At 37.6% G+C, this 14466-nt stretch overlaps 1 protein-coding gene across 4 annotated transcripts; it reads right to left on the minus strand.

Moving 5' to 3' along the window:
* Nucleotides 1-1535: 1535 nt before the first annotated feature.
* Nucleotides 1536-5392, minus strand: LOC131024648 (myosin-7-like). 4 transcript variants are annotated; one of them, XM_057954153.1, is made up of 9 exons: nucleotides 5196-5392; nucleotides 4955-5113; nucleotides 4499-4589; nucleotides 3679-3771; nucleotides 3388-3536; nucleotides 3082-3193; nucleotides 2983-3003; nucleotides 2791-2874; nucleotides 1536-2381 (listed from the first exon to the last, which is right to left on the minus strand). In XM_057954153.1, the coding sequence occupies exons 5-9, from the start codon at nucleotides 3432-3434 to the stop codon at nucleotides 2370-2372; spliced, it is 276 nt and encodes a 91-aa protein (XP_057810136.1). In that variant the 5' UTR covers nucleotides 3435-3536; nucleotides 3679-3771; nucleotides 4499-4589; nucleotides 4955-5113; nucleotides 5196-5392; the 3' UTR covers nucleotides 1536-2369. The 4 variants fall into 4 exon arrangements, 3 of the variants coding, with proteins under 3 accessions (XP_057810136.1, XP_057810138.1, XP_057810137.1); XR_009101968.1 differs by lacking the exon at nucleotides 3082-3193 and having other exon boundaries at nucleotides 5196-5391; XM_057954155.1 differs by lacking the exons at nucleotides 4499-4589; nucleotides 4955-5113; nucleotides 5196-5392 and adding an exon at nucleotides 3861-4126.
* Between the last annotated feature and the right edge of the window lie 9074 nt (nucleotides 5393-14466).

Here is a 14466-nt window from a genome sequence, read left to right on the forward strand (position 1 = left end):
TTGAGTCTTTGGCTTAGAAGCCATATCCTCAGAGCTTGTGCTAGAGGTAATTGAATCCCCTGCTACAGGTAATCCGCCCTGCACGGTAATACCTTCTTTAATCAGAGGTTCTCTGATTGCGTGAATGAGCGGTCCTTGGGTTGCTTTATGAAGATTTATCATCTTCTTAAGGCATTCTCGTATGCGGTCAGACACTTTGGCTTCATCAACTGACTGTATCCTTCCAGCTTGTTTGACATGGAGTACACACTCTTGCCATTCCAGTTGTAGCATCTCCATGTTTTCTTAGAGCTGCCTCTGGTTTACAATGATGGCGTCAACCTCAGTTGGCTCCATCTCTTGTTAGGAAATCTGGAAGAACATTATCATCAGATTTCAGAATGACAATATCAAAATCATAATATTAACATTCAGCTTGCCATCTAAGTAGTCTAGCATTTTCAGGTTTAGACTCAATTTTCTTGGTTAAGAAAGCCTTAACGTTAGTGTTATCAACTTTCAGAATGAATTTCTTTGCAAGTAAGAATAGCGGCCATTTCTTGAACGCCTTCCTGACTGCATAGAACTCCTTTTCATTGATGTGCCATCGCACAGCCTCACTGTCAAAGAAGAGACCACTACAATATTTGCATGGTTCCTCTCCATAAGGGGTGATTTTAGTGAGCACAGCTGCCGACCATAAATCACTCGCGTCGGTGTATAGGACTAGTTCGTCTTCATCTTGTGGTATTAAAAGCTTTGGGAGGTTTTTGCAAATCTCTTTTAACTTTTTCATACCCTCGCGATGTTCTTCCTTCCATACGAATGGAACATCTTTCTTCAGTAGAGGACTGGATATTTTCCTATATTCTGCAAGGTTTTTGATGAACATCCCTGCAAAGTTAACCACTCCAAGAAAGCTTTGGAGCTGCTTTTTATCCTTGAGATCCTCTGGATATTTCTGGACCTTTTCCACAATATGATCTTGTAGAATTATCCACTACGCCAGATTCGCTCATAGATAACGGATTTTATCCGTTATCTATGTGAGAAAACATCCGTAATATATAATGGTGTAATGTATGTGGATTTCATACATAACGGAGATTTAAGCGTTATCTATTCTATTATACATAACGGATTATATCCGTTATCTATAGTATTATATCCGTTATCTATTCTATTATACATAACGATTGTTTATATATACGTAACGGATTATATCCGTTATCTATAGTATTATACATAACGGATTATATTCGTTATCTATAGTATTATATCCGTTATCTATTCTATTATACATAACGATTGTTTATATATACGTAACGGATTATATCCGTTATCTATAGTATTATACATAACGTTTCAAACCGTCATGAAAGTTTAATATTCACTGTTATGTACACACCTATACATAACGGTTTTTTTATATTAATAACGTTTGGTAATCCGTTATGTATAACGTTTTTGACCGTAATTAGATTTCTATTTCTCCGTTATCTATTAATTTATACATAACAATATAAATGATAAAACCAACAATAATAATATTATATATCATCCAAAATATTTAATTTTATATTATTATCATAAAAAAGAATTCATACAAGATTTGAATATAGTCAAAATTCAACAACTGTTCTATCTATACTATTATGCCTTACAAAAATACTAAACATATTAAATATGCAACTAGCTAGCCATATGGTACAACTTTTCTTGTGAATTCACAAGTCTCTTCAGCTCAACGTACAACTCATTTAATCCACCACAAACCTGCCACAAAATCATACAAAGAGCCAACCAAGAATCACAATATAGAGCATCATGATAAACACTTAAAAAGCATATCAAAGTGATTGGTAAAATGGACAAAACCTATCAAGTTACTAAGCACTAAAAACTTCTCCATTTCACATTTTTTAGGAAATATTACTAAACACTAAAAGTACCCAAAATTGATGCAAGAACTCAGTAGGAATAAGCAAATATGACAGTGATGTGAGTTCCATATAAGTTGGCAATTTTTATTAAACTGGTCTAATGTTATCACATCACTCGTATTATCTTTCAAATACACAATCATATACTATATTCTTAATACTAAAAAGTAAATGCCCCTGAGATAAACATATTACATACTATCTACCCTACACACAATTTGGTCGAGGGAGACGAACCTGGAGTGTTAGAGCACTTGTATGCTTAGTCACTAGGAAATTGCACAAGTTCGCTTCATAATCCACTGTTGAATTAACGAAAAGAAGAATCCACATGAATTTATGTTCCTTTCCAAGTGCGACAACTAAGTTAAATATATCAGGTTCCATTACAAACACAGCCAAACTACAACAGCAATCGGTGCCATATAAAGCATCAAATTCATGGAGTTAAGCTTTTCCCTGCAATGACGAGTGAGCTTATTAAAAGCTGGTAGTCAGCTATGCTTTGAGAAAGAGAAGATGAATTCAAACATAGAGCAACAATTATCAAAGTAAGGATACAACAAATATTATTTCTATTAAGACAATCAACTAGACTATATATTGCTTCAACCGGTATAGACTTTACTGCCAAAAGATTTTTTTTAGGTAGAAGTCATACAAGAAAAGCAAAAACAATAGTCAAGAAAATATTTAGCAGATATTATGATTAGTTACTTATCCTTCACTGGAAAGAAGAGCCCCACTTGAAGGCTGAATAAAATATGGAGGTCTTAGTTTAGTCCTTTCTAGTTCATGATGGATCAGTTTCAAAGAAGGCACTAGTAGAAAAATATGCTTAACTTAAAGCTTTCATAGAATAACTCACACGTTGCCTTTCAATGGTAGATTTCCTCAATGCGCTATCTGATTCAGTACCAAATCTTTTACTTGGTGCTGCACTCAAAAGTTCCTGCATAACAGCTTACAAGCACAATCAGAATGGTAAAGAACGTAATTTTTTAGTTGGTTAATAAAGCACCAGAATAAGCATCGAACCGCCATTTTAAATTGCACTTACTTGATGACCATTCTCCCCTTCCTGTATATCAAGAGGAGAAAAGGAATAAGAACCAAATGCTGAGACAGTTCCTAAGTACAATTGAGCTGAAATACTAACATGAGTAGTTGAAGGTAACTGCCCAGATAGTTTCCCTGAAGGATTATTCATTAAAGCCTGTCGACGGAGAACCTGATCTGCTGTCTCCATGTCAGAAATTTTCTCTTCAAGCCTAAAAGATAGAAGATTAATGAATATACCATGAGGCCAAATAAACACAATCTATTGATTTCATTAATTTTTTTCACCTGTGAGAAAGAACCAATATTATCTCTTCTAAGGACTTAAAAAGAATAAACTACATGGAAATAATGAGCTAATTGTCCGATAACTGATTCAAGAGTAGAAAAAAAGTTATATATCAACCTCTGCATTTCGGTCTTCAGCTTAATTATCTCTGTCTCTGCCTCCATAGCTAGCTTGTTCGACTCTTCATACTTCTTCTCTCCTTCATCTACTTTCTTTTCCAGAGAACTCACTAAACTCTGAACCAACCATTCAGGATTCGCCACAGCCTATCATGAGTTACGAAACATATATTCACCAAGAGATAGTTAAAGCAGACCTCAAATGTTACCTTCAGCTTTTCATTTTCAGCTGTTAATTTCCATACATGATGCTGATGCTCATGAAAAATGCAAGTGAATTTGTACTAACCTCAATAGAGGCCTAGCATCTTAGCTCGGTCACATGGCTGGGATCAAGTTCGGACACATCCTTGTTAGCTTCACGGTCTTCTGCCACATACTCCTGATAATAGGGGAAAAATAAGAAATCGCTATAGAAATGGAATCAACTGGAGGAAGATGCAAATGGAATCAATCTGAAATAGGATTTACTCAAAGCAACAAAATGGAGTAAGATGCAAATGGAATCAATCTGAAATAGGATTTACTCAAAGCAACAAAATGGAGTAAGATGCAAATGGAATCAATCTGCAATAGGAAAACAGAGCTCACTTTAAACAGAATCTAAAAAGCACAAAAATGTGAGTCAGTTTTCTAGTAGACAACTACTACCATGTTGTATCTGTTCCTCTGCAGAGTGAAAGAAAGTATGAGGCTAATCTGTACAAGCAATAGAAGCTCAATAACCAACACAGCACCGCCATCATCAACCATATGGAAAAACACATGGGAACCCAAATCTATAGATATAGTAACACAAGAAAGGGCATGTAAGTGTTACCCCTAGGAAGTTGTTTACTTTTTGAGGATTTATAAGTTAGATGTGATGCATATCCTCCATTTAATCATTTCTAAAGTTCAGATACAAGCTGTGACACTAAGAGGCAAATTGCGGATGTATATGGAGTGGCCTTCAACTATAAGAAATAACAAACATGATTACAATTAAAATTTCTCATTCAACCCCTCCAAAAACTGATCAAAGAAACAAGAACACAAACAACATATAACACTACAAGAAAAATCAGAAAAAACACATCAAATAATTGAACTACCAAGGAAGGACTTACCCACTTAAAGTACTCTTTCCACTAATAGAAAATGCAGCAAATGTGATGCCAACAACCAGAACTATCCCAGAAGCTCCTGCTGCCGGTATCCCTGAAAGTAAACTACTTCACTGTTATTAGCCAACAAGAAAAGCCACCAGACTAAGAAATTTATATTTCCATTAATGCATACACACAAAAACAGCTCCCCCATCAGCCTGAATATACATATTCACAGCAAATTTTATTTCAGGATGCTAACTCCATTCAGATAAAGCTCATTTAAATTAATTTTGGATAAAACTTCATTACACTGACTGAAGATTTAAAGTGTAAGACATAGAGGGGAAGAAGGGCGACGGTGGTGGAGAGAGCAACGACGACAACAATTAAATGCAATGAGTAATTTAGTGATTGATTAAACGCGCAACTTAGAAATTTTATTAATTAAACAAAGATGAAATTAATTCAATGTACCTGAATCTCGATGAAGAATTAAGGAGCAGGAATAGGCGAAAGTTATGGTGTCGAGAGCTTGGAAGCTTCTGCAAATTTTCTATGTTTCGTCGATCGTTTGAGTTCCAACGACTATGCCGACGCTTATTCCGGTGAAATTTCCCATCACTTTTCCTGAACCTGATCGGTATAAATAATTGTTGTTAAAATAATCAATGAATTAAATTAGGGCTTGGAAAGGGGAAAATAAATTGTTGAGTACCTGTTACTTTTCCAATGCCGGTTTGACGGGAGAGGGCGGCGTTGGGACCAGTCGGCGGGAGAGAATGGCGTGGGGAAGCCGGGAAGGTGGGCAGCAGCGGGGGATCTTAACAGAGATGGGTGGAAGGCTTGGCAGGGGAGGGCGCCGTGCGGAGGAGGAAGCGGTGGAGCAGCGCGTGGGAGGTGGCAGCGAGGGAGGGCGGCGACGGGGGGTGGGCGGCAGCGGGGGAGGGCGGCGTGGGGAGGAGGCGTCCATTGTTGACTGAATGTAGAAGAACAAAGGTTTTTTTTTTTGTTTGCAATTGGGAAGGAGAGATTTCTTTTAGTGATAACTAGGGTTTTGATTTTTATAATATTATTAAATTTTAAAATAAATATAAAAAGTAATACATAACAGTTTTGAGGCGTTTATACATAACGGTTAAAACAATGGTTACAAAAAGACGCTCATAGATAACGGTCGGCTTAACGGTTCGATAATACCGTTATGTATGCAACTAATAGATAACGCTCATACATAACGGATTATCTCATACTGTTATCTATTTCTATGGACAACACTACATAGATAACGGTTTTTTGTCAAAACTGTTATCTATTCAAAAAATGCGCTCATACATAACGGTTTTTAAAAAAAACTGTTATGTATGAAGCGTTATGTATGTGCATTTTTGTAGTAGTGATCCCAGACTCATCGATCTCGATTCCCAGAAACTCCATCTTCTGGGTTGTCACGACTGCCTTCTTTTCAGACAGTACCAATCCTTCTTGTTGACAAACCTCCGCAAAGATTTCCAGATGTCTGACATGTTCATGAATGTTTCTTGATGCAATAAGAATGTCATCAATATAAACAAACATGAATGAAGAATAATCCTTAAAAAGATTATCCATCTTTCTTTGGAATATCTGAGGCGCGTTGGCTAGCTCCATTGGCATGACATTCCAGACATAGTGTCCTTGTGGAGTTGAGAATGCTGTGAACTTCTTACTCCCCTCCTCCATCCGAATCTGGTAAAATCCAGATTTGCAGTCAAACTTTGAGAATACCTTTGCACTTCTGATGCAGTTGATAAGGTGTTCTCTACTCGGGATAAAATATCCATCGAACTCAAGAATGTCATTAATTCTTTTGTAATTAATGACCAATCTTGGCTTTCCTCGTTTGATCTCCCCATGATTTCTCACCAGAAATCCAGGACTGCTGGAAGGCGAGTTCCCTGGTTCGATCAACTTCAAATCAAGGTGTTCCTTGATTATACTCCTCATATCCTGGTGATCTTGAGTGTTCATCAGGATAGGTCTGAACCTTACGAACTCATGCTCCTTTCCAGTTTTAACTTTCAATGTAGCTTTGAGCTGGTTCTTGTCCCACCATGCCAAATGATCCTCGTGATAACACTTTTGGATTCTCCTCTTGACATCGGCTATGGACACCTATTCTTCTTCCCTAATATCTTTGTGTGATATCAAGGAAACTTTGAGGATTTATGTTTCTTCCTCGGAGAGATGTGGAAATCCCACGGCTCTGCATTTGAGCAGAACATCTCTAAATCTCCATTGATCCTTCATTTGTGGTCTCCTGAGTCTGCCATCATCACCACGCTTGCTGCGGAATTTGATTGGCATTGATCGATTAAAAGCTCCTTCAAGCCGTTGCACAATGATTTTGTGGTCACAATTGGTTGTGAACACAAGTCTTCTGGCTTTATTGTCCTGTGTATACCTTTTGAAGGTTTGCAGAAAATTGTTTCCGAACAAAATATATGCTCCTGTGTCATCGAAATAGATGGGTGGAGTTTGAACCTTGTACCAATGTGTTTGTCCTGCTCCACCGATCAATATTTCTGTTTATTTTACTCATTTTGATAAGAGCAAAATCTTCTTTGAGAAATTCCTTCCCGCAATTCGAGGCAGTTCTTCTTCAACTTCTGTTGGAAAGACTCCTCGTTTTGCTGTACAGATTCCTGCTCCTGAATCAATATAAGCAGCAAAATATTATGCTTTGAACTTCTCGTATAGCATCCCTACAGAGATGTATATCGAGAATGGACTCGTCATTGGATCAGCAACCTCTTTTCGCCGATTGTGATCTCCACCCCACCGGCTTTCCTTGACCATAGTTGATAATTGTCAAGGAAATCCCGTCCTAAGATCAGAACGTCAGCTTCTTGTCCGACTTTGCCCTCGACTTGGATCTCAAAGCCTCCAATCCAGAAGTCCAATATATCGATTGCTTTCTGGATTTGCCAAATAATACAACATGTTGCAAGGAAACTGATTTTTCCTTTCGATTGTATCAAACTTGGTGGAAACACTTATCCATCATTCGGGGCATTTGAGTTTCACTCTTATGCCTTGAGCTGGTATTTCCTGGATCGCCTTTCTCTCGTAGGAATGAGATAAACTTCTTTCTAAAGGCCTTGAGGTCAGCCTGTCTCCTTGGAACAATAGCCTCGGTGCTCTGATGTGTGTATTTTAGCTACTTAGTTTAGTGTGTGTTTCGCCATGATTTTATATGATTTTACATGGTTTGTGACATTTTGGCGCAGGAATTGCATGGATGGAGAAGAAAGCTTGAAAATGGAAGAAATATTGAAAGTCGAGAAATTGGTTGAAGAAGTTGGTGAATTTGTGAAGAGATTTAGAGATTTAGGCTTTGGAGATATTTATCTTGTAATTTATTTAAGCCAAATACTCTTTTAATTAAGTTTTGGGCTTTAATTTTTGGGAAGGGCCGAAACCCACTAATGTTGGGGTGTTCGGCCACTTAAGGGTTTGATCCCTAGTTTTTGAGATAGATTAGGACTCCTAGTTTAGTGAAGAGCCGCCTTTTAGCATATAGGAGAGTTTTTGACTTTTAATTACTTTTCCACTAGCATTTGCACCCCGTGCAATGCACGGAAAATATTTTTATATTTTTATATTTATATAAAATTGATATCAACTTAATTTTTATACTTATAAATATAATAAAAAAATAATTTTATGAAAAGTTATAACATGAGTAAAAAGAACAAAACAAAAAAAAAAGTTTTTTTTTACAAAAAGAGGAGAGATGTGAGAGAATTTTTTAAAAAATTAATCTTTAAATAAATGTAACTCTTACATTTTAAATCAAATATTAACATAAAACATATTAAATTAAAGCTCTTATTGTGATATTAGATTTGATATGCATATTAAATATTTTATAAATAGTCGAATTTCACAATTTTAGAAAGAAATAAAATAAAAAAAATAAGAACATAAAGAAAAATGAATAAATAAAAATTATACTTGACAAATAAACCTTCAATTTTATTATAACTACAAAATTGTCATTTATTAATTTTAAAATTAATTTGAAATTTAAAATTACCTTCTTAATATATTATAAATTAGTATTATGCAAATATAAATTTGTAAATTATTTACAACGAATGCCCATAAATTGTGTACACACATATATATAAACATATAATTCATTATGGAATTTTAAATGATTATAATGTGTTTATTTTAAATTCATTTTTTAAATATCATATATCAAATTAAAGCTTGTATCATGATCTTTAATTCAAGATCCATATTGCATATAATTTCTTGAACGGGGATTTTTAAAAATAATGAAATTAAAGAAAATAAATAAAAAATAATTTTTTATGCACAAAATTATGTTATATTTCCACTTTCTTAAATCCAAATGCAATTTATCAATCTATTGCATGAATTAAAGCAGTTTTTTTGGTGCCCCACATGGGACACGTAATTTTAATTAAGTTAGTTTACTTAATTTTTGAATATATACAATAAGCCATTATGTTTTCAATAAATTACAAAATCGCCATTGAAATCAATTTGAAATTGATTTCAAATTGAAAACTCCCTTTTTAATATAGTATAGATTAGGCATTATACGTTTTTATCATCATAAGCTTTTAGAATTAGTTTGATTTTTTTTACTTTGAAGTTGAAGAGTTGGCAGTATTCGATCGAGCACGTGTAATTGAGGATTTGTGAATTTGGAGTTGACTTTTTTTTGGAGTTGTTTAAATTGAAGCAGAATTCTATTTTCATCTTATTGCAAAAGTGGTAGATTGGTTTGTTAATTTTATTTTGCTTATTTTCGATTACTGTTCGTTATTTATTTTATGTTTGCTTTTAATTATTTTGATTGTTCTAGTTTTAATTATGAGTAGCTAATTCTTTAATTCGGCGAGAATAATGAAACTCTAATTTATTAATCTGTGAGACCTAATTGAGCATAAAATTGATTCCTATTGATTTCAATTAATTCCTTGTGTTTAAAGATAGTTCCGATTTATTTAAGCCTGATCAACTTAGATTAAATTGGATTACAGTCAATTAGTTCCTGCCAATCCGTAATTGTTGGAATTGGACTAATTAGTGATACAACTACCGTGTTCGTAGGGGGAATTAATTGGTATATTAATTATTACTAGCGTCTCTAGGATAATTGATATAAATTGGGTTCCTTCATCTTAATGCTATTAGAATATTAAATCTAGGTCTGGCGTCTCCAGATAGGTTATATTTTAATAAGGGGAATAAGCAGGTCTGGCGTCTCCAGCTGTTTATCGACACAGTAAGTAGGAATTGGGGTACGTCCGTTGCGTTTCACGGTATCCTATAACTGGTTGGTTGATAGGGATTGATTAATTATTGCGTCTAGGATCAGAGTTGAATTAGAGTGGATTTATTTGAGCCGAATTACCTTTCTATTGATATTTTTTCTAGAGTTATTTTATTTGATTTATTGCATTCTTAGTTTTAATTAATTATTCTCAAATTTAAGGCGTGGTGGCTACACCAAAATTATAGATTTTAGGGGATTGAATGATTTTACCTGCTCTCTGTGGGATCGACCATGCTTATCATTAGCGGTGTTAATTAATTCTTTTCCCTTTGTCTATTTTTTTTTCTTTGTTTATGAGCAGATCGTCCAAGCCAAACCTCCTCTTCGATAGTGAAATTGAGAAGACCGTGAAGAAGCTAAGGAAGGAGGCGAAGGCGAGGAAGCTACTGGATCTGCTGGATTCGCAGGCTGACCTTCCCATTCGACCAGAACAGTTCGTCGAGGAGAAATCCAGTTCTGTCGCTGCTGAAGAGGTTCTGTTTGCCCAAACAGACCACGACTCAGAGACAGAATCAGACTTTGAAGAAGAAACTGACTCAATTTCGGTTGCAAGTACTAAGAGTGACATGGCTGACGATCCGAGACTGTGCGATCTCTCCAGCCACGAAGCTGATGACCCCCCAACCCCGATCCGGATGCCGGCGGCTGCTACTGCTATAGAGATTAAGCTTGGATTGCTTAATGTTCTTCCTAAGTACTACGGGAAGAAAGGAGAAGATCCATATAATTTCCTGAGCGAATTCATCAAGATCTGCAAGGTACAGAAGCGCCCCACTGATGTAACGGAGGAACACTTCAGATTAGCTGCTTTTCCCTTCACCATGACAGCAGAGGCGAACTCTTGGTTCGCGAGTCTCCCACCGTATTCTATCACTACATGGGCGGAGATGAAAAGGCTATTCCTGGAGCACTTTTTCCCTCCCACCAAGACGAACGCGCTAAAGAAGGAGATCAGTGGTGCCAAGCAGGAGTATGATGAATCGTTAAGCGCCTAGTGGACCAGATTTAGGAGATTGGTGGATAGTTGTCCAAACCACAAGTTTTCTGAGGGTGACTTGTTGCAGTATTTCTACCAAGGGATGACCGTTGACACTAAGAATTTGGTGAACTCAGCAAGTGGAGGGGGATTTTCCCAAAACACGGTGAGTGAAGCCAAAAGATTAATTCAACATTTGGTGGAAGCTACGAGGGAATATGAGGAGCCGCGCATCCAACTGCTCAAGAAAGCTGCTCAAGCTAGTTCATCAGATTTTGAGGAAAAGTTCGAAGCAATGATGGGGAAATTGGAGAGAATGTTGAGTACTGTGGTGGAGAAGGTTGCAACCGCTGGACAACCGACAGAAAAGCCATGTGGAGCATGCGGTAATTCCGGCCACACGAGTTTGCAATGCACAGGGGATGAGGAAGAGTATCAAGCCCATGCAAACTCTTCCCACAATTTTTACAGCTGCGACGCGCCACTGCCCCATTTGCCCAAACGGGACCAGTACGCGAACAATCACAATGCTCCATGGCGAAACCATCCCAATTTTCGATGGAGAGATCCCGAGCCGAAGCAGCCACCAACGATGCAGCAGCCACAGCAACAAAACTACCGCCCTCCACATCAAAGGACGGGGTATCAAGCTCCACAAACTCAGCAACATCCTCCCGAGAAACAAGGCAAATCTCTTGAGGAGATGATGGCGGAATTGATTGGCAACCAACAATTTTTGCAAGGCAATGTGCAGCAGCTTCAACGGTCTCATGCAGAGCAAAAGGTGCAGATAGAGGGGTTGGCTCGTCAAGTGTCTCAGCTTGCGACATCTGTGAATCAACTCAAGGGCCATCAAGGAAAATTGTCATCGCAAGTCCAAGTGAATCCTCAGGAAAGTGTGAACTTGATCACCTTGAGAAGTGGCAAAGAATTGGATGAACCACCAATCAAGAAAGTGGAAAAAGCTCGAGAAGACGAATCTGGCGAGAGCAACTGTTTGCCCAAACAGAACGATTCTGAAGAACTAGTGCTCACTGGAGGTCAATCTGGAAATACGTCTCGTTTGCCCAAACAGGACGGTGAGTCCGAAGCTGTGCAGAAAGGAAGAGAGGCAGAACGAGAAAATGTTGAAGATGATTCGACCAAGGAGGAACCAATACTGAGCCTCTGCGATCCTAAGTTTGTGCCACCAGTACCTTTCCCAAGAAGGTTAGCAAGGAAGAAGCCTGAGGAAGAGATCAATGACTTCATGAAGATATTTGGAAAGTTGGAGATTAATCTTCCTTTCCTCCAAGCACTCAAACTCCCTCATCTCAGCAAGTTTTTGAAGGACTTCATCGATGGAAAGTCTAAGAAATCTGGAAAGATTGTGATGGGCGAGAACGTGTCAGCAGTGATACGAAAAGAGTTGACGCCCAAATGCAAGGATCCAGGTATGTTTTCCCTGCCATGTTTCATCGGTGATACTGAGATTGAGCATGCTATGTGTGATCTAGGAGCTTCTATTAATGTCATGCCCTTAGCTGTTTATAATAACCTAATTGGTGTGAAGTTAGTGGCTACTAAGGTGGTGATTCAGTTGGCTGATGGGTCACGTGTTCATCCTGAGGGTCTTCTAGAGAATGTTCTAGTAAAGGTGCATGATTTTGTTTATCCTGCTGACTTTTATGTGGTGAAAATGAGTGGTATGCAGTCGAAAGAGTCAGCCGGTGTTCTGTTAGGTCGTCCTTTCTTAAGGACCACTAGGGCAGTCATTGATGTTTATAGTGGTACCATTTGTTTGGATTATCATGGAGAGAAGTTCACTTTCAATATTGATGATACCATGAAAAATCCTCTTGTTGTTAAAACTGTTTGTGCCACTAACATTACTGACCCTTCTGTCCAAGAACATCTTGAGACTAAATCTGTGCAGGACAAGTTGGAACCGACCTTGATCAAAAGAGCAACTGGTCTTGATGCTCGTGGGATGAACAATGAAGAAGTCAAAGAATCTACCAAGTCTCTTCATGCCCACCCGAAATTGGCAGATTCTGGAAATACGTTCTGTTTGCCCAAACAGGACAAAATTCTTCATGATGACCCGAAATTTACAGGTTCTGGACATACGGTTCGTTTGCCCAGACGGAAGCCACGTTATAGAACTCTGCATTTTAATGTGGAACCACCCGACTTAAAAGATAAGTGTGAGGAGGAGCTCCGTTTGGAAGCCTATAATACCAACATGGGGTATGCAGATCTAATAGCGATAGCTTATCACAAGCATCAATTCTGGAGAACATTTGAAGTCGGTGAAAAGGTCCGATTCATGCTTGGAAAGCAATGGATAGGTCCTTTTGAGATACAGTCTGTTTGGCCAAGCGGACCAGTGGAGATTAAGAGTTTGGCTACGGCAAAGACGTTTGTAGTCAACTATCACAAGTTGGAGCCATATTGCGATGCATCTCATATGACAACAGTGGAAGAAATTCCATTGTCACCTCAGACGAGATTCTGATTGCATCAATAGTATAGCCAAAGACTTTAAATAATGGCGCTTATCGGGAGGCAACCCGATTTTCTTTCCTTTTTATTTTCCTGTTTTGCCTTTCTCTTCCTTTATTTTTGTTTCAATCAGTTTTCCTTTTAGTTTCTTAGTTCCTCCTTAGTTTTAATTTTTGTTAAGTTTCAGTTATATAAAAAAAAAAAGATCGATGGGAACATGGTAGCCCTACAAGAGAGCATTGCAAACTTGAGTGCCACCATTCGACAGGAGATGAGGCGGCGACGCACACGGTGATTTCCTTCCTTTTCTTGTTTTGTTTCGCTTGTTTCTTGTGTTGTCTTTGTGTTTTGTGTTTCGTTGTGTGTCTTCGTTGTTCCTTACTTATGCTTTATTTTGTTTGCTTGAGGGCAAGCAAAATCTAAGTGTGAGGGGGGCGTCTTTGAGTTTGTGTTTCGTTGAGTTAGTTTTTATGTTGAGTTTTGCAGTTTGTTAGCCTTAGGATTGTTGAAATGTTAGTGATGAACATGCTGCCGAATTGGATTGTGTGATGAACTTAAGATTTGACACTCGAGAATTAGGAATTGGTGATTGAAAATTCTGTGTTTTGTTGGATGATATTCAGAATGACAAATAAGAGCAACAATGAATAAAAAGCCACATACAAGTGAGATTTGAGCCTATTAGAGTAGAGCACCCTCTACTATTTTATTCTTGAGTGGTTTGTTATTCATGAGGTTATGATATGTTGTGTGTCATTGGTAATGCATGATAGAAGGCACTAGGGTAGCCCTTTTGGCTTGCTTTTCATTTCTTACCTATGCATTCACCCCTAGTGAGCCCATTGCAGCCTTGACCATGTTCTTTGTTGTTAGTCACTAAAATAATTAGCCAAGGCCTATTTTGGACTCTCTCTTTGACCCTATTGTGCATGTTTGAATTGAATTACATCCTATTTGAATTCTGGAGGAAGTTGCATCTGTCTGCCCAAACAGAATCCATGCTGAAAACTGTTCTGAACCGTGGAGGAACGATCTGTTTGGCCAAACAGGGACTATTGTTGATGGTTGGGCTAAGTTTTTCTGTACTGAGCTGAATTGTGAAATGATTCTCTGTATGTGGTTTGAATATGTGAATAAAAGGTGCTGGAAAAAAAAAAAAAAAAAGAAAAAGAA

The sequence above is a fragment of the Salvia miltiorrhiza genome, chromosome 5 (assembly GCF_028751815.1).
Source record: "Salvia miltiorrhiza cultivar Shanhuang (shh) chromosome 5, IMPLAD_Smil_shh, whole genome shotgun sequence".
NCBI classification, from domain to species: Eukaryota; Viridiplantae; Streptophyta; class Magnoliopsida; order Lamiales; family Lamiaceae; genus Salvia; species Salvia miltiorrhiza.